The sequence below is a fragment of the Drosophila pseudoobscura genome, chromosome X (genome assembly GCF_009870125.1).
Source record: "Drosophila pseudoobscura strain MV-25-SWS-2005 chromosome X, UCI_Dpse_MV25, whole genome shotgun sequence".
Classification (NCBI taxonomy): domain Eukaryota; kingdom Metazoa; phylum Arthropoda; class Insecta; order Diptera; family Drosophilidae; genus Drosophila; species Drosophila pseudoobscura.
In genome coordinates this window covers 55409277-55425279 of record NC_046683.1, presented here as the reverse complement: position 1 = coordinate 55425279, position 16003 = coordinate 55409277, and the positions used below count along the sequence as shown (strand labels likewise).

The window sequence follows — 16003 nt, the reverse complement described above, 5'->3', positions numbered from 1 at the left end:
ATATAATATATATAATATAATATTCTACATAGCTAGTAATATTCCACGGAATATAAAAAACGAGGAATATGTAAAATAGAATTTGAATTCGTCAGTATATTTACGGTATATTTTTTGAATGAGTCGGTATATTTTGGTATATGTATAAGGGTCGGATGGTATATTTTAAAGATATATCCGCGGTCACACTGCTTCGGTGCTGAAAATAAAAAAAAAATAAAAAACATTTTTACTGAATCAAACGCATGTAAAAGCCAAACAATTTCAATAATCACCTCACGTGAAACAAACATCAAAGTGTAATCTAAGGAAAAATGACTGGCCGCGGAAAGGGAGCCAAGGGAAAAGTGGTGCGCGAAAATGTCCAGGATGATATGGACGATTTTCTCGTCTACGCTGCTGAGAAAATTATCCAAAAGCGCACTAGAAAGGTGAGAGCGTGTAAAAAAATAGCAATATATATGCAACTAATTCCAGATGCAGGACGCAATATGCGCAGCACACAAATTACAAGGTCACATGTCCTTCGGATATTTTTGGCAGAGGACATCTGCTGCAGCAACCACCATTTGCGCGTTGCATGTGTTTGTGCGTGAGTGTGTGCAACTGTGTAAGTGTGTGGCATGTGGCTCGTGTTTTTGTTGTTGTTGCGCTTCATTGATGGAAAATCAATTAGTTGTCTAAGACATTGCAGCTGAAAATGAAATTAGGATAACATCCCTCCATTTTTCATTTTGTAGGGGACTGTTGAGTACCGTGTGAAATGGAAGGGCTGGAACCAGCGCTATAACACCTGGGAGCCGGAGGTGAACATTCTAGACCGTCGCCTTATCGACATCTACGAGCAAAGCAACAAATCGTCTGGGACGCCATCAAAGCGCGGGCTCAAGAAGAAGGAAAAGGAGCCCGATCCAGAGCCAGAGTCTGAGGAGGATGAGTACACATTCACCGGTGATGATGTGGACACACCCCAGGCTACCACATCGAGTGCTGTCCACGAGTCGGACAAGAAGGACAAGGAAAAGAAGCACCATCACCACCATCATCACCATCACATCAAGTCCGAGCGAAGCAGCAGTCGACGCTCCGAATCGCCGCTGACACACCACCACCACCATCATCATGAGTCCAAGCGCCAGCGCATGGATCATAGTTCCTCCTCGAACAGCAGTTCCACGCACAACTCGTTCGTGCCCGAGGCAGATACTAATTCATCGAGCTCGGAGGATCAGCCCCTGATTGGAACTAAGCGCAAGGCAGAGGTGCTCAAGGAATCTGGCAAAATAGGCGTAACCATCAAGACCTCTCCGGATGGACCCACACCAAAACATCCGCCACAAATCCAGTCACACGACCAGCAGGCGCAGAAAACGACGACCGATTCTTCTGCGTCCCTAAAGTCTGAACACCAGAGCACACCGCTGGGCACTGAGGTGGCATCAACGCCAGCCGAATCGGGCGCAGAGGAGGAGGAAGTGGAGGAATCTGGTGCGCAGCCGGATAACAACAATATACCAAAACTGAGCAACACTCTGAGCCTATCCCAAAAGCAGCCCCTGACTCCATTGTCGCCACGGGCTTTACCTCCGCGCTTCTGGCTGCCGGCCAAGTGCAACATATCCAACCGGGTGGTCATCACTGATGTCACAGTCAACCTGGAGACGGTCACCATACGCGAGTGCAAAACGGAACGGGGATTTTTTCGGGAGCGCGATATGAAGGGTGACTCTTCGCCAGTGGCTTGAGGTCCACCCAAACATAAGAAGAAGAGGAGCAAGCAAATGTAAATAGGGGAAACCACAAACAAAAATCCATACTAGATGTTGCTAAGCATTTTATTTTTAAACTTAACTTATTTATTGTATTTATTTATAGCGTAGAAATTAGTTTGTTATTTTATTACAATGTTTACAGTGCAGAGTGCAATTTGAGCAGTGGCCATACCCCACTCTTGCGACTGCTTAAGTTGCTATTGCAACAGATTTTACATCCTCATCATAGATTGTCAAACGAGTATATATATATATATACATATATATATTTATTTACCACATATGTATATTTTTCTATAACAATTTGAATCTGATCGAAATGACACTCATATGCAAGAAAACGCGTACTCCATGCGACACCGAAGCAATTGTTAATTACGCTTGATATAAATGTATACATACAAAAAGCATATATATTCATATATATTCGAGTATGCCACAGTGTTTGCTCCGTTGGCTATCCCAATGTTTCATTTTATTTTATTTTTTTTATGTTATATTCTATGTATTTCCTGGCGCTGACTGATTTTTACAAAAGGAACCCCAAAAAGATATATTTACACATAGTTTGATAAATATTTTTAGAAATTAGCTAACACCAATCTATTTTAATATTTATTTTAATGTTTTCACTCGTCCAATCCTCAAGTGCTGCCTGTATGGGTTCTGTACGGTGCAGTGCACAAGATAATTCCATAATAATGCATGGAACCCATAGATGCAACACTTATCCCAAAGAATTTTTTTTTTATTTTTTTTTCCGCTTTATCAATCCCGCACAAATGAATACTTTGCGAGAGTTATGCGAAATTGCCATATTGTTGTTAATTTCGCATAGTTCTATCAGCGAACCCCTCCTGCATGCCTTTTGTGTGATCAATTTTTTGCGTAGTTTCCTTCGCGACGCTGATTCCAGAAAAACCATTCAAACCATTACACTTGAAGATTGTAATTTAGTCTTTAACTTTAATGTTATTGCCGGTATCGATTGTACATAATAAATTAAATAGAAGCAACCAAATGGTCATTAATGGGGAATCCCAATCTAAGATTGGTTTGCGTCTCAAATATCCTTCAATCAATATCAACGGAAAACTGTAAACGTAAGAGGTTTTCTCTAGTCTCTGCTGGGCTCGGTCTACTACCAAAGTATGTACAGGCATCCAGATATTTAGATATCCAAGTCCATGGGATCTCATAAGGGACGGTACTTGTTGATAAACGAATTGATGATTGGAGCCACTTTCTCCGGCTCGTTGAGATGAACGTGATGTGTGCCATCGAGTTCGTTATATTCGAATAGTGGATTCTTCCGTAGCTCCGCCAAGGTAGCATCGTAGTACTCCTTTCGTTCGTAGTACGGGGCCTGCAACGCTTTAATGAATAAATGCGGGCATTTGATGCGACTCGCCATCTCCAGAGGCACTTCGTTGTGAAGGGTGTAGAAAAGCGAGGTCTTCAGTCGATTGTCGCGGGAGAAATAATACTTGTGTGGCTCGTGGGTAGATGCTTTGCAATTTCGTTGCAGCAGGTACTTGCAAGATTCCAGTGTAACGGATTTGTTGGATCCCTCGTGGAGACGCTTCTCCAACTCATCCCATTCATAGCAAGGCGGCTCGGAGCCGCTGCGTAGGCGTCGCTCTAGTTTCAATGTAGCCTCCAGTCGCTCGCTCAATCCATCTACAATGTGACGGGCACTCCGAACAGGCGGTTTAAGTACGTCCAATCCAATAAACATATCCACTTTCTCAGGAAATAGAGCGCAGAACACAAAGCCATTGATGGAACTCATTGAGTGAGCCATCATGGATATCTTATCCCAGTTGTACTCTTCCATAAGTCGACGAGTGACGAGGACGTAGTCAATGGAGTGGTAGGATATTCCTGGCGGTAGCCACGAAGACAATCCGTGGCCAGGCATATCGATGCTTAGAAAGGAGATATGGTTGGGGAGCAACGGGGCGAGGGTGTCAAATGTTCCGGCATTATCCTGCCATCCATGCATTCCCACAATAGGACGGACGTGCTTTGGCCCATACCATTTACCCGCTATGTGACCCCATGGCACGGGTATCGAAACTTCGTCAAACTGAAAGTGAAAGTCATATGAACGATGAATGAAGAAATAAATAGCTGGACACCTACGTGTTTTGTGAGAACCTTCAAGGGTCTGGTCGCTCCACTGCTTGCGTGGCGGACATTTGTTAACTTTGTTAGCAGGCGTAGATGCCTGAGGACCTCCATTTCAAGGTACGTTTGGCTCTTTCGTTTTCGTTGAATAACGTTGGACCAGACAGACAGTTGCACGTTCTTCCAGCTCGCTTCACAGTGATGTTCTGATTGTGATTTCACCACTCATGGAATGGCTATGAGACATGTGCTTGGAAGATGAACTTTGATCTGTGGCCGTCGTAATACGTAAGAATTAAGAATTTAGCAAGAATTTAAAGTTGTCATCCGTCTGGAAACTGTGAAACGATTAACAGCACTGAACACATGTATTTTACAGCACTGTTGCTAGGTTTATGCGCATAGTGCTCGTGAATTCAGTGGCTAGGTAGAACACGGATCTAAAATGTTTATATTCATGCACGAAATGGGTTTAATTTAGAATACATAAAGCAGTAGGAATTTAGTCAAAATATTGAAAGTGAGTCGGACCGAATATAAGTTGCTCTAGTCAAGATCAGTTGGCAATCGAACTGATTATCAGAATTAGCAGTCTGCATAAACGTTGTGTCTGGCTCTGATTCTCCATCAACAGCTGTAGATAAGTCTTAATTTTTTTATCTGTCGTACTTTCCACCTTCGTAAAAGTTCATTTTCTCACACAAATTTAGTCAAAACGGTGCAAAAACGTGAACGAATTTAGTAAGCCATAAGTCCAGGTCCTCAAAAACGACCATGGAAGCAAGGAAAGGTGAGGTTTGTTTAATTCGCAATAGCTGCCAAGGAGGCCCACCTTGACCTTTAAGACAATTGACGTGACGCCGGCATTGAGTTTTGGACCTAATATGCAAACCGCTGCCAATGCACGCACGCAATTAATTTATGTTCAAGCATTGCCCTTTATTGTTTACTTTGCCAGCGTGCCACTTTCTGCTTTTATTTGTTTTTTCGATTCCCTTTTGCCTTTTCTGCTGCTTGTGGCTAACTAATCGCGCCTAATCTCGAATGGCGCGCTGATAAGCGCCGATACTCGCTAAACTTTGGAATTAAACCTCATTTCCCATCTCGGTTTCGGTGAATTCAGTGCACAACATGGACTTCCAAGAAGACAGCTCAAGTGGCACCACTGGCAATGATCTGGGCCAACGCTATCGACATGCTGGGGACTTAACCGGCGAACCGCCAACCAGGCCAGTAAGTGCACTTTGGCCCTTTGGGGTGTAGCTGGCATTTTTCATACAAGTTTTCGCTTACAGTTCGCAGAGATCAGCATTACTGTGCCCTGGGGACACATATCCGGAAAGTGGTACGGCCCTCAGAATGTGCAACCCATTCTGGGCCTGCACGGGTGGCAAGATAATGCGGGAACCTTTGATCTGCTGATGCCGCTACTCTCCCCGGACGTGGCCTTTCTGTCGATCGATCTGCCCGGACATGGATTGTCTTCACGTCTGCCCGATGGCTGCTACTACAACTCTGTGGATAACCTCTATGTGATACGTCTGATCATGAAGCAATATAAGTGGGAGAAGGTGTCGCTGGTGGGACACTCCATGTCCTCCATTATTTGTTTCGTGTTTGCTGCCGTCTTTCCGGACAAGGTGGATATGATCATTGGGATTGATGCTCTTAAGCCGCACCAGCGACCATACCCTTCAGTCATTCGGACCATGGAGACTCGCCTGGACGAGTTTCTGCGAGAGGATGAGCGCAATCGGAGCAAGAATGAGCCGCCCAGCTACACCTATGATGAGATTATCGAGCGTGTCTATCTTGGCACATTCCACTCGGTAAACAAGGAGCACTGCAAGCACATGATGGCCCGCAACATCCAGAAGTCTGAGAAGTACCCAGACAAGTACTTCTTCTGTCGTGATCGTCGCCTTAAGTTCTATAACTATGCCATTGGATCCCAGGAGCTGTGCGTGGAGATGGCCCATAGGATCAAGTGCCCGTATATGTTCATCAAGGCCACCCAGTCCTCGTACTTTGAGGACAAAAAGTACTACGACGAGGTGCTCGCTGTTCTGCTAAAGAAGCCCAACTTTGAGTACGTCGAGGCCAATGGCTCGCACCATGTGCATATGAACAGTCCAGAGGCCATCATTGAACCGGTCAATAGCTTCATTCAACGTTTTGGACCGGCAGCTGCGGCAGCGGAGCGCCAAAAGGCCAAGGAGGCGAAGGAGAGCAAGCTCTAGAGTATCAGTATCAGGCCATACGCCCATAGCACACACACACGCGCACGCACAATACCAAACGGGTCAAATGGGGCTTATTTATCGTTGCACAGATTGCACAGGTTTTTTTATACTTAATTGTTGATTATGTGATCGAAGCAGAAGGCTCAGCACAGCTCTGCTCTGCTCTGCACTCTGCTAAAAATATACAATGTACATATGCCGAATGGTTGTTCGCTTCCTTCCACTCGTCTCCCATTAGTGGGGAAGTTGTGAAGGATACTGTGGAACTGGTTATGCCATTGGATGCTTTGTTACAAGACTTAATGTGTGTCCACCATTTGCGGTCTATAGCTCTTGATGTAGCACGGGTATTGCCTATTGGTGATTATGGATCAATTTAGCTTAGGCAACCTTTGTTGGGCTACCATCTTGCATGTGAACTGTGCATCACCGCCGAATGACCTACATTTCGTCGGCCTACCCCTACCCGTCGCTATAGCCACTGTAGAATCCATGCAGCGAAAGTGTTAATAACCCGCAAACCAGTTTTTCACTCCGACACCGAATCTGTGGCGTTCCCAGCCAGCAGTTGCATCATTTTCTAGACTCTTTCTTGGGTCTGCTCTGGAGGTCAAGCGTCGGATTTACATTGAAATTGCTTTTTTCCAATACATACATATATATATTTTTTTTTTGATAAATGGAAGAAACGTAAAAAAATATTCCAAGTAACTCGTTGGCCCTGCGGCTTCCACATTTGTCTCTTGCCTCTTTTTCCTCTTGCCTCGATATGGATACTCGAGACTAGCAGTTCCTGGGTCTTGTTTTTGCACTTTGATAAATGAACTTGGACAGCCGTTTAATTTGGCTAAAATTGGTAACACATGTTATACATAATGTGGTGCTAGGAAGGTTTACATTCAATATGGGTGTTTGGCGTGATGGCATTATTTTTTGCATTGAATTTTCGGACCAATTCCGTGATTGAAACATATTTCATTCGGTTTAAATGATCAGCATAGCTGTTGGTTTATTTCTGTGGAGTTTTGTGGGGGATATTTCTTGCATTTAATTATGTACAAAGTTTCTAAAACTAGATGTAACGCATCTTCAGCCACAAGAGCACTGACTAGGCCTTTAAACGGGTATCCAATACATAACAAATGTCTATTCCTGTGCTGGTGGATGGGCGGCGATGTACTCCAGGGCACGGATAATGGCCTCTGGAATTGGTGGTGGAGTCGGTAAATGGGCACCGCTGGGCTGGAAACCGTTCTCATCGGCCACATAGGTCACTTCAATGCGCTCGCCTTCGGGGGAGGTGTACGAATAGCTGCCAGTGGCTCCATTGGCATTGCCAGCCTCCTGGGCTTGGATTCCGTTGCTGGTATCGTAGGAGTTGGCATAGTTGCCCTCCGCATCGGCCGGATCGTTCTTCTCGCTTAGGATGGTGGCATCTTTGTCGATGTGGTCTGCGTGGACATATGCCACGAGCACGGCAGCGAGCAGGCAGATCGTCTGAAATATAGTATATGTTCGATTAGTCATGGATTCCTTTCCGTGGCTCTGGGGAGGAGTCTTGGTCTCTGTTTTGGGTCGCCACGATCCGATATACTCACAAGCTTGAACATCTTGTCGGAATTGTCTAATCCACACTGTTTGGGTGATCTTCAGAGGCGGAGGCTTTTATAGCCACCATCGTATCGCATCTCATCGCCAACGCAGCGTTGCCTTTCGGCGTCTGCGTCGACGTCCACGACGGCGTCGCTGTCGTCTCTAATCTGGCTCGGAGACGTGCTGCTTTAAGCCAAATATCAAGCTTAATATGCTTGTATATTTCGAGCGAAGCGCAAAATACCCAACGAATTGAACGAAATTTAACGCAACAAAAAAGCAAATACGAACATGTGGTAGCATTTGAACCCATTCAGAGTGGATGGTCCCACATCTAGCTGATGATGGTAATGGCTGAACCTGAATCGCGGCACTTAATAGTTAATAGTTTCGGTTGGTTTTGAGGTTTCTTGCGATAATGGGCCTGTGCGACATTCACCCGAGAGTAGAGGCGAGGGTGACTTCAGAGACGGGCCTGGGCTACTCGTGCGCGAATAAATTGTATCCAAACCCATTTATCATCCATTTCATTTCGATTTCATTGGCCATTTAGTTTGGGATGCGCGCAGGCGTAGAACCAGTTTGGCTTCATCAAGGAATTCTTAAATCTACCCCCAAAAAACTCAACAAGTTCAACGCATTAGCATACAAATTTGTAGTCCAATAATTAAATTAGGCATCTCGAATAAATTGTCTAGGCCTAAGCGCACTTAGCACCCAGACTAATAAAATGCCCATCAATCGAGGAGCAAGATCAGCCAACATCAGACACCATTCGGCGGAACCAGCTAGCTCAAACCAACCCATCTAAGTCTCTACAAATATCTATTTCATGACGTATCCAGCAGATGGCAACATTCACCAAAATTTGAATTGGTAAAAACACAAAACCGCTCCATAGAACATTTTCGCCATTGGATGTGAATACCACAGCAACTTGGGATACTTTATGGATCTATATATTATGATCAGAAGCAACATTCCACTAATTTAAATAGTTATGTGTTCATTATAACTGTTTCTGGATCAAATCCGTTCTCATCGACAAGGTAGATCCCACGCTGGATCTGGTGGAAGGCGGGCAAATGTTGTATCAAATACCCAGGATCTGTTTCATTGCCAAAGATCTTTGATTAGAAATCCATAATCTGCCCTCTGTATCCCATTGTGTGCTTTTTATATGCATATATATGTATGTATGTATCTCTTTTACTGGACTATACAATTCTATGATCGATTATCATGAAAGGAAGTCAGTTCTGATCAGGTTTATGGGTCAAACAGAGTGTGAGTCGTTTCCTTATTGATCAAACATATTCCCAGCAATTAACACCTATTCCAAAAAATGTTTGCTCCGCTAATTTTTAAATAAAACAAAAGGCTGTAGGCGAGACGAGAAGATATTCGTATAAATAAATTTGTTCAGCCTTATCGACTAGTCCAGGGCAATTAATCAAATCGCCTGACTTCAAAGTTGTCAATTAATTAAAGTCATAAATGTAGGGTATCAGATGATCACACATTTCGTACTCGTTCAGTTTGTAGATCAGCTGAAGACGATGCTCGGCGATGGCGGCGCTCCAGGTGACAAACCCCGACCTTGCCCATCTCCATCTCCAACTGCAACTCCGAATCGGAGTCCAAATCTAAACGATTTCAACAGCTTTCCACCTGCCACTCATCTGAGGCCCAGGGCGCCTTCAGCAGCAGCACCCATAGACTTCCAATTGAAAGTTGTAACAATGAGGCAGAGTTTGCTCGGAGGGGAATTTCCGACACCTCGTGAATGAGTTGGGACCGCATTAAACAACAATTTTTATTTGTAAGCAATTTAACATTTAGGGGGATATCGTACAAAGACGATGATGATCACTAAATGCGAAACTGAAACCGAATTAAAGCATACAATATAAATTGTTGGCAAATGACTCATGTATTTTAAAGGCAAAGGCTCGATTATAGTTTCGAGTATTGCCTCCATTATTGGTATATGATAATACAAGTTTTTTGGTTATGTGTGTTTTTTTTTTGTTTTCGGTTTTTTGGCAATTATTGCTACCCCTGCCCTGCTGCCATTGCCATCCCGATTGGATGGATGCGGCCGCGAAACCCGTTTGGTGCCTGTGAACCCGGCATTGCAAACCCAAGGGTCGCATCCATATAAAAGACGCACTTGAGCTGATCGAATTAAACAGTTGCACTCCAAGCAGCCTCTCCATAACATACGAGTAGCCCTCAACCGAATCAGCTCCATCCATACCATATCCAACATGTACAAATACGTAAGTTACCTTTGGGATGTTCGGGATGGGCGAAGACTCCAGCGACGGTGACCATGATCTCTGTTTTCTTACAGCTGTTCTGTCTCGCTCTCATCGGTTGCGCCTGCGCCGACAACATCAACAAGGATGCCCAGATCCGAAGCTTCCAGAACGACGCCTCTGATGCGGAGGGCAACTATCAGTTCGCCTACGAGACGAGCAACGGCATCCAGTACCAGGAGGCCGGCAATCCCAATGGAGTGCGCGGTGCCCTGGCCTATGTTTCGCCCGAAGGAGAAAAGATCTCGCTCAGCTACACGGCCGACGAGGAGGGATACCACCCAGTGGGCGACCACTTGCCCACCCCGCCCCCAGTTCCCGCCTATGTGATGCGCGCTCTCGAGTACATTCGTACGCATCCCCCGGTAGCTGTTCAGAAGGACCAGTAATCTGCTGGGAGCCCCATCGACTACCACATATAGCACCGCCAGCGCTACCACCTCCACCACCAGACTCCAAGCTGCGGCCAGTCATTGTTATTTAGAGACATACATTCGTATATTTTTTTTTTTGTAGTTATCGTTAATAAATCCCGTCAATAAGGAAAGCAATATTACCTTCGATTTACTGAGTGCAAAAAAGTAAGGCCAAGGCTTTTAATACTCTTGAAAACTAATCGTTTCTATCTACTCTCGTTTTTTCCATCTTAATCTCTTTATTAACGGAGTTTTCTGTTTGCCTTGCTTGGTCTTTCTCTCTCTCTCTCTGTCTCTCTCTCTCTCGTTCAGTCTTTAACGGAGATACTCTCTCTTTCACTCTCTCTTTCTTCTTGCATCACACTCTCTCTCAAAGTATACAAAGGGCATAGAACAGGGCTATATCAGTTCGACTCTCTTTCACTCTCGACGGAAAAAGTAAAACTAGCACAAGGAAAGTTCCTTTTCCTACATCGGTCTCTTATATCGTTTAGGTAGCAAATACAATAATCCACCAAACCTCATTCGGTTCACACGATCGTGGGTATTGATTTATTGTGTATCGATTTTCACAGGATTTTTTTCTATTTAATTATGTACAACGTGGTTAAAACTAAGCCACTGACTAGGCCTTCAAACGGGTATATAGTATCCAATCCGTATTTATTCGTTGGACGGATGGGCGGCATTGTACTCCAGAGCACGGAGGATGGCATCTGGAATTGGTGGTGAAACCGGCAGATGGGCACCGGACGGCTGGAATCCATTCTCATCGGCGACATAGGTCAGGACAATATTCTCACCCTCCGGTGAGGTCCAAGAGGCACTACCAGTGGCTCCATTGGCATTGCCAGCCTCCTGGGCCTGGATGCCGTTGCTGGTATCAAAAGAGTAGGCGTAGTTGCCCTCCGCATCGGCCGGATCGTTCTTCTCACTCAGGATGGTGGCATCTTTGTCGATGTTGTCGGCCTGGACATATGCCACAAGGACCACGGCTATCAGGCAGATCGTCTGAAATATATAATCCATTACTTAAAGATTCCTTTTCCTTCCTTTCGGTCTCCCAGTTGGTTAAACGCGTTTCGATATACTCACAAGCTTGAACATCTTGTCGGAATTGTCTAATCCACACTGTTTGGGTGATCTTCAGAGGCGGAGGCTTTTATAGTCACCACCGCATCGGCAGAAATTAAATATGCTTGCATATTTTAAGCAAAGCGCAAAATACCGAATATCGAATGTAGATTTAGTTAGCATTTGAACCTATTCAATGGGGCTGGCTGTGTTATGTGGACCCACATCTGAACCTGAATCGCGGCACCTAATAGTTGCTAATAGTTTTGATGTTTTTTGTTTGGCTTGTGAAAAAACTACAACATTGATGACGGTGAGGGTGTCTTCAGAGACGGGCTTCGGCAAGTTTGACGTCATTTTGGGATACAAATTGAAAGGATATTTTTATTGAAATTTGCTTCTACAGGCTCTGGGTCAGTGAAACGTGATACGTCTTGAAATTCCAATTCAAAATGCATATCAAATGATTGATAATGTTTGATTTTGGAAGTCAGATAAAAATCGGTTCAGTTTTTCCCAGGCTATACTCCGCAAATATTCTTACAGGAGGAAATGATTTATCTTTGCGATATCCATTCCGTTTTTTCTTGCAGGTACATATACTTTGCTTTGAATGTTGTGGACTTATTCCCTTTTTTACAAATTAATGTAATACCATAAAATACAAAAAATAAAAAAACAACATTTCTCAATTTGCATTATTTATTTGGATCGCTTAAGAGTTATTTGTGAATGGTATTTATATTCGAACCCGCCGAACTTGTTTCAAAACTTGGCAAATGTTTCTCTGGCCCTCTGGTTGAGAGAGAAGAGTAGGTTGTTACCCGGAAAGAAAATCCCGCCTATTATCAAGTTATCGAAAGCTATCCACATAGAATCGCATTCTAATTCCATCCAGTTTTCAAATTCCGATATCTGAGAAAAGACATAAATATTAATCAGACGCGGAGATAAATAAAAAAAAAATGTTTGCAGATAACAAAAACCCAAAAAAAAAATACAGAATTCGTTAGGGTCATTCTATGCGGACATCAAACAAATATCATATTTGGGCTTGGCTTTGTTTGCTCATTTTGGGTGTAAACATAATAAATTATGGGATAGGATAGTGCGGAAGAATCAATGGATGAATTGATTTATACCCCGAGCGGAACGACAGACAACACATTTGCGCAGTGGAATGGATGGCTTACAAGATCTAGCAACAACTTAGTCTAGGCCTAGTGCTGGATTATATTATGGATTGGATTACTACATGCTATGGTATGATCAGCCTTCTTCTTGGACACAAGTTTCCATGTAGATGTGCATGGGGATGCGGGTGGCAGGAACTTTAGAACACATTGGGCTTCAGCTTGCCATCCTCCGTGTGGGTGCGAATGTATTCGAGGGATCGCAGGATGTAGTCCGGAGTGGGTGGCGGCTGGGGCAGGTGTCTGCCCACCACATGGAAGCCCAGCTCATCGGCTATGTAGCGCGTTTCGATGTCCTCGCCCTCGGGCGAGGTGTAGCTGTAGATGCCAATGGTCTCCAGGGCAGTGCCCGCCGCCTGGACATCGATGCCATTGCTTGTCTTGAAGGCGTACTTGAAGACTCCCTGCTCGTCCAGCGGCGAGACCCGGTAATCCGTGATCTGGGCATCTCGCTCACTGGAGCCCACCAGCCGACGAATGCGGCGTATCCGCACCAGCCTGGCATCTAATTCGGCCCAAAGAAGGGCCAGGCACAACAGAGCCATGATCTGCAGAAACGAAGAGATCATATCAGCAAAAAAAATATCACAGATCGAAGGAGATCGGGAGCACAGATGGGGCTCAAGGCCCATGCTTACAAAATATCGCATATTTTCCTTTGTTTTATATTTTCGCACTCGGCATAAAAAAAATACACTTTCGGTAGAGTTGAAGCGGATTTCCCCAATCAAATTGATTAATTTCGATATTTAACAGCGATAAAAGATCTGCCACCGATCTCAGTCCGAACGAAAGACGTCTGCGAGGTTCAAAGTTAGCCACCGTACTGCCAATCCGGCGAGCGCGTGAATTCAAATTTATATGAGGAAAACATAGAGGCAAAGCGAAAACGACGAAAATCTAATAAGCATAACCAAATGCCAATAATCGTTGGCTCCATCTTTTGTATCTGTAGCTGTATCTCTTGGGTCTGGGGTCTGTGGATGTAGCTGGGTCTGAATCTGAATCTGGGTCTGAGGATGGGGCTGGGGCTACACAACTATTCTTGCTTGATAACAGGTCACGCTCATTCAGTAAAGTCATTCATTTCCGTTCCTCTCTGAGCCAATCCAATGTCTGTTTATTCATATTTGATGATCCCATACGTCAGCGGTAGTTTCTGCAGACATCTCTGAGTATTCAGATGTGCTAAGTAGCTCGAGTTCTCGCTGATCCGTACCCAATTTGAATTCAAATTTATGATGGCAAGAAGTTCCGATATCGTATTGTTTTGATTATTCTGCTGCGGAAGATGATAAAATTAAGCTAATAAACTCAATGGAATGGCCACCACAAGTTCTTGTTTGGTATTCTTGCATTTCTCTAAGTTTATTTTTGTTTGGTTTTTTTAATTAGGTTTCACTAATTAATCACTAAAAACAAGTTCTAACAACATTTGATTGAAATGAAAGTCAAAATGCACATGTGTGTATGATCGTATGAGAGAACATGCCACCTGGGGTTCCAACACGGAAGATATTTGTGCACCCCCCCCCGGCCTGTTCTAATTTATTCACGATATTATTGTTATTATTTTAAAAAAACAACATAGATTTTTTAAAGCATTTTTTTGTTTAGTTTAGGCTTGAGTTGAATGCAAATGCTGGCCATAAAAATCACAGAAAATGCGATAAAATCACAGAAAATAGGCCATCAAATAATAAGTAGCAAACAAGATGGTTTTAAGATTAACAAGAATATAAAAAGCAATATATTTTACGATCTCTGAGCAGATACAATTGGCGGAAACAGTTCCGTGTCGAATGGAATAACGGCAAGGGTTCTATAGCTCAGAAAAGCCAATCGAAGACTGATTCTGATTCTGATTGAGTCGTTGCTCGAGTTCGTTGCCTGAGTCTTTTGTTTTAGCTCTATAAATGTGAGTTGAGTGTGTGTGTGTTTTGGTGATGAGTGGCATTAATTATGTTAATTTTCTTAGAACCAACACAATCTAAAAGAACTTCAACATAAGCATATGTTGTTTATGCTCACATTTACATACATACGAGTATGCATTAATTAATGCTCTCATAGTTCTCAAAAACTATCTAATAGTTCACGCACGTACCTTACCGCTCAGGTGCCAACCAAAGAAGATGATAATGCGAAAGATGAAGAACTGGAAAAGTCAGTTCAGTTTGTCATCAGTTTTCGGTTTTCGGTTTTCTAGTTTTTCGTGTTTTCGGCTATAGTTTCGCAATCGATTCTAAGGCTAAACTATTTGGCGTCGATTTGTGTTACTTAATTAATGTTGTCCGCGAAAAGATCTCAAAAGACGACTTGTTTGACTTGAAGATTTATGTCTGAAAATGAGCCATAGATTATTTTCGGCACACTCTTTCTCTTTATAAATGTGTGCAGCCTCCGGATCTTTAGCTATGTAAATTGTCATAAACGCCGGTGTTGCTTATTAATTAGTTAATAATTTTTAAAGCAAATGACTCTATGCGGCGCTTGTGCTATTCTTCGGAACCACAACGAAAACGAAATAATGCAAATGTCATTAAAATCAACATATATATTCTGATTGATGGACTGATTGATTTTGTTGGCCGACACCTTGAGAGGCTTCAGAGTCTTCAGTGTCGGCAAGTTGTAAGATCGGTCTATGCAAATGCGTGCAAGGTCTAGGTCTACATAGCATCCATCCAACGCACAGTGGGATGAATCAGCTTCACAATTGTGCTGCTGGGGGAGGCAATTTTCAAGTACTGAAAGCACAAAGGTAATTTCGATTTATCAGGCAGTGCCCTGGTGGTGATAAATGATTGTAAAATAGACCTCTAACATTTTCAGTCTCTCTTTGAATTAAACTTAGCTGCAAACGTGATGGATCTTACCATACCAAATCAAATTAAAATATTTTGATTGGCTTTTTAGTTGAGTGTTGAGTTTCTTCAACCATGACCTTTTCCAGCGAAGCCAAAACGTAGAATTAAATTATAATAAATTACTGATAGCATGCAACAATTTGTCCATATGGAGCCACCGTGTGTGTGTGTGTGTGTGTGTCTGGTTCCCCATCGTCGCCGAACCACTGTGCATAGCTCTGGTTGATATTAGTTTGATATGCAGGCACACCCAATCCAATCCGATCGAATCCAACTACAACAAACCAAAACAACTTCATTGTCAGGCGATAATGGCCTGACCATTAGCACAAATTCAACATAAATCAAGCCCGACGCGATCCTCAAGCCCGTATGGATAGATGCTGCATTG

General features: G+C 43.5%; 7 protein-coding genes across 12 annotated transcripts; 3 read left to right on the top strand and 4 right to left on the bottom strand.

The window, feature by feature from the left end:
• Positions 1–155: 155 nt before the first annotated feature.
• Pc (chromodomain protein polycomb) lies at positions 156–2374 on the top strand. Of its 2 annotated transcripts, none has more exons than XM_001354045.4 (2): positions 156–431; positions 741–2374. In XM_001354045.4, the coding sequence occupies exons 1-2, from the start codon at positions 315–317 to the stop codon at positions 1743–1745; spliced, it is 1122 nt and encodes a 373-aa protein (XP_001354081.1). In that variant the 5' UTR covers positions 156–314; the 3' UTR covers positions 1746–2374. The 2 variants fall into 2 exon arrangements, with proteins under 2 accessions (XP_001354081.1, XP_033238054.1); XM_033382163.1 differs by lacking the exon at positions 156–431 and adding an exon at positions 529–610.
• A 344-nt stretch (positions 2375–2718) lies between these two features.
• LOC4813218 (probable serine hydrolase) lies at positions 2719–4276 on the bottom strand. The gene is made up of 2 exons (XM_001354044.4): positions 3918–4276; positions 2719–3861 (listed from the first exon to the last, which is right to left on the bottom strand). The coding sequence occupies exons 1-2, from the start codon at positions 4014–4016 to the stop codon at positions 2968–2970; spliced, it is 993 nt and encodes a 330-aa protein (XP_001354080.2). The 5' UTR covers positions 4017–4276; the 3' UTR covers positions 2719–2967.
• A 236-nt stretch (positions 4277–4512) lies between these two features.
• LOC4813644 (probable serine hydrolase) lies at positions 4513–6448 on the top strand. The gene is made up of 3 exons (XM_001354043.4): positions 4513–4692; positions 5026–5135; positions 5198–6448. The coding sequence occupies exons 1-3, from the start codon at positions 4677–4679 to the stop codon at positions 6140–6142; spliced, it is 1071 nt and encodes a 356-aa protein (XP_001354079.2). The 5' UTR covers positions 4513–4676; the 3' UTR covers positions 6143–6448.
• A 675-nt stretch (positions 6449–7123) lies between these two features.
• LOC4813643 (pupal cuticle protein Edg-78E-like) lies at positions 7124–7854 on the bottom strand. Its single transcript, XM_001354042.4, has 2 exons — positions 7744–7854; positions 7124–7642 (listed from the first exon to the last, which is right to left on the bottom strand). Exons 1-2 carry the CDS (start codon positions 7753–7755, stop codon positions 7292–7294), a joined length of 363 nt encoding a protein of 120 aa, XP_001354078.2. The 5' UTR covers positions 7756–7854; the 3' UTR covers positions 7124–7291.
• Positions 7855–9868: 2014 nt separating this feature from the next.
• Edg78E (Ecdysone-dependent gene 78E) lies at positions 9869–10610 on the top strand. The gene is made up of 2 exons (XM_001354041.3): positions 9869–10020; positions 10095–10610. Exons 1-2 carry the CDS (start codon positions 10009–10011, stop codon positions 10446–10448), a joined length of 366 nt encoding a protein of 121 aa, XP_001354077.2. The 5' UTR covers positions 9869–10008; the 3' UTR covers positions 10449–10610.
• Positions 10611–10999: 389 nt separating this feature from the next.
• Positions 11000–11670, bottom strand: LOC6900876 (pupal cuticle protein Edg-78E-like). The gene is made up of 2 exons (XM_002135197.3): positions 11571–11670; positions 11000–11486 (listed from the first exon to the last, which is right to left on the bottom strand). The coding sequence occupies exons 1-2, from the start codon at positions 11580–11582 to the stop codon at positions 11139–11141; spliced, it is 360 nt and encodes a 119-aa protein (XP_002135233.1). The 5' UTR covers positions 11583–11670; the 3' UTR covers positions 11000–11138.
• Positions 11671–12233: 563 nt separating this feature from the next.
• Positions 12234–14598, bottom strand: Cpr78Cb (Cuticular protein 78Cb). Of its 5 annotated transcripts, XR_004469831.1 has the most exons (4): positions 14502–14598; positions 13381–14024; positions 12805–13290; positions 12234–12464 (listed from the first exon to the last, which is right to left on the bottom strand). XR_004469831.1 is itself a non-coding variant. In XM_033382164.1 (3 exons), the coding sequence occupies exons 2-3, from the start codon at positions 13390–13392 to the stop codon at positions 12883–12885; spliced, it is 420 nt and encodes a 139-aa protein (XP_033238055.1). In that variant the 5' UTR covers positions 13393–14024; positions 14502–14598; the 3' UTR covers positions 12234–12882. The 5 variants fall into 5 exon arrangements, 4 of the variants coding, with proteins under 4 accessions (XP_033238055.1, XP_002135232.2, XP_033238056.1 ...); XM_033382164.1 differs by having other exon boundaries at positions 12234–13290; XM_002135196.3 differs by having other exon boundaries at positions 12234–13290; positions 13381–14021.
• Positions 14599–16003: the final 1405 nt, after the last annotated feature.

Coding starts and splice junctions, on each gene's coding strand:
- LOC4813644 (XM_001354043.4), top strand. Junction 5,136..5,197: donor GCGAACCGCCAACCAGGCCA/GTAAGTGCACTT, acceptor TTTCGCTTACAG/TTCGCAGAGATCAGCATTAC.
- LOC4813218 (XM_001354044.4), bottom strand. CDS start 4,016: ATGGAGGTCCTCAGGCATCTACGCCTGCTAACAAAGTTAACAAATGTC. Junction 3,862..3,917: donor TGAAGGTTCTCACAAAACAC/GTAGGTGTCCAG, acceptor TTTCACTTTCAG/TTTGACGAAGTTTCGATACC.
- Pc (XM_001354045.4), top strand. CDS start 315: ATGACTGGCCGCGGAAAGGGAGCCAAGGGAAAAGTGGTGCGCGAAAAT. Junction 432..740: donor TCCAAAAGCGCACTAGAAAG/GTGAGAGCGTGT, acceptor TTCATTTTGTAG/GGGACTGTTGAGTACCGTGT.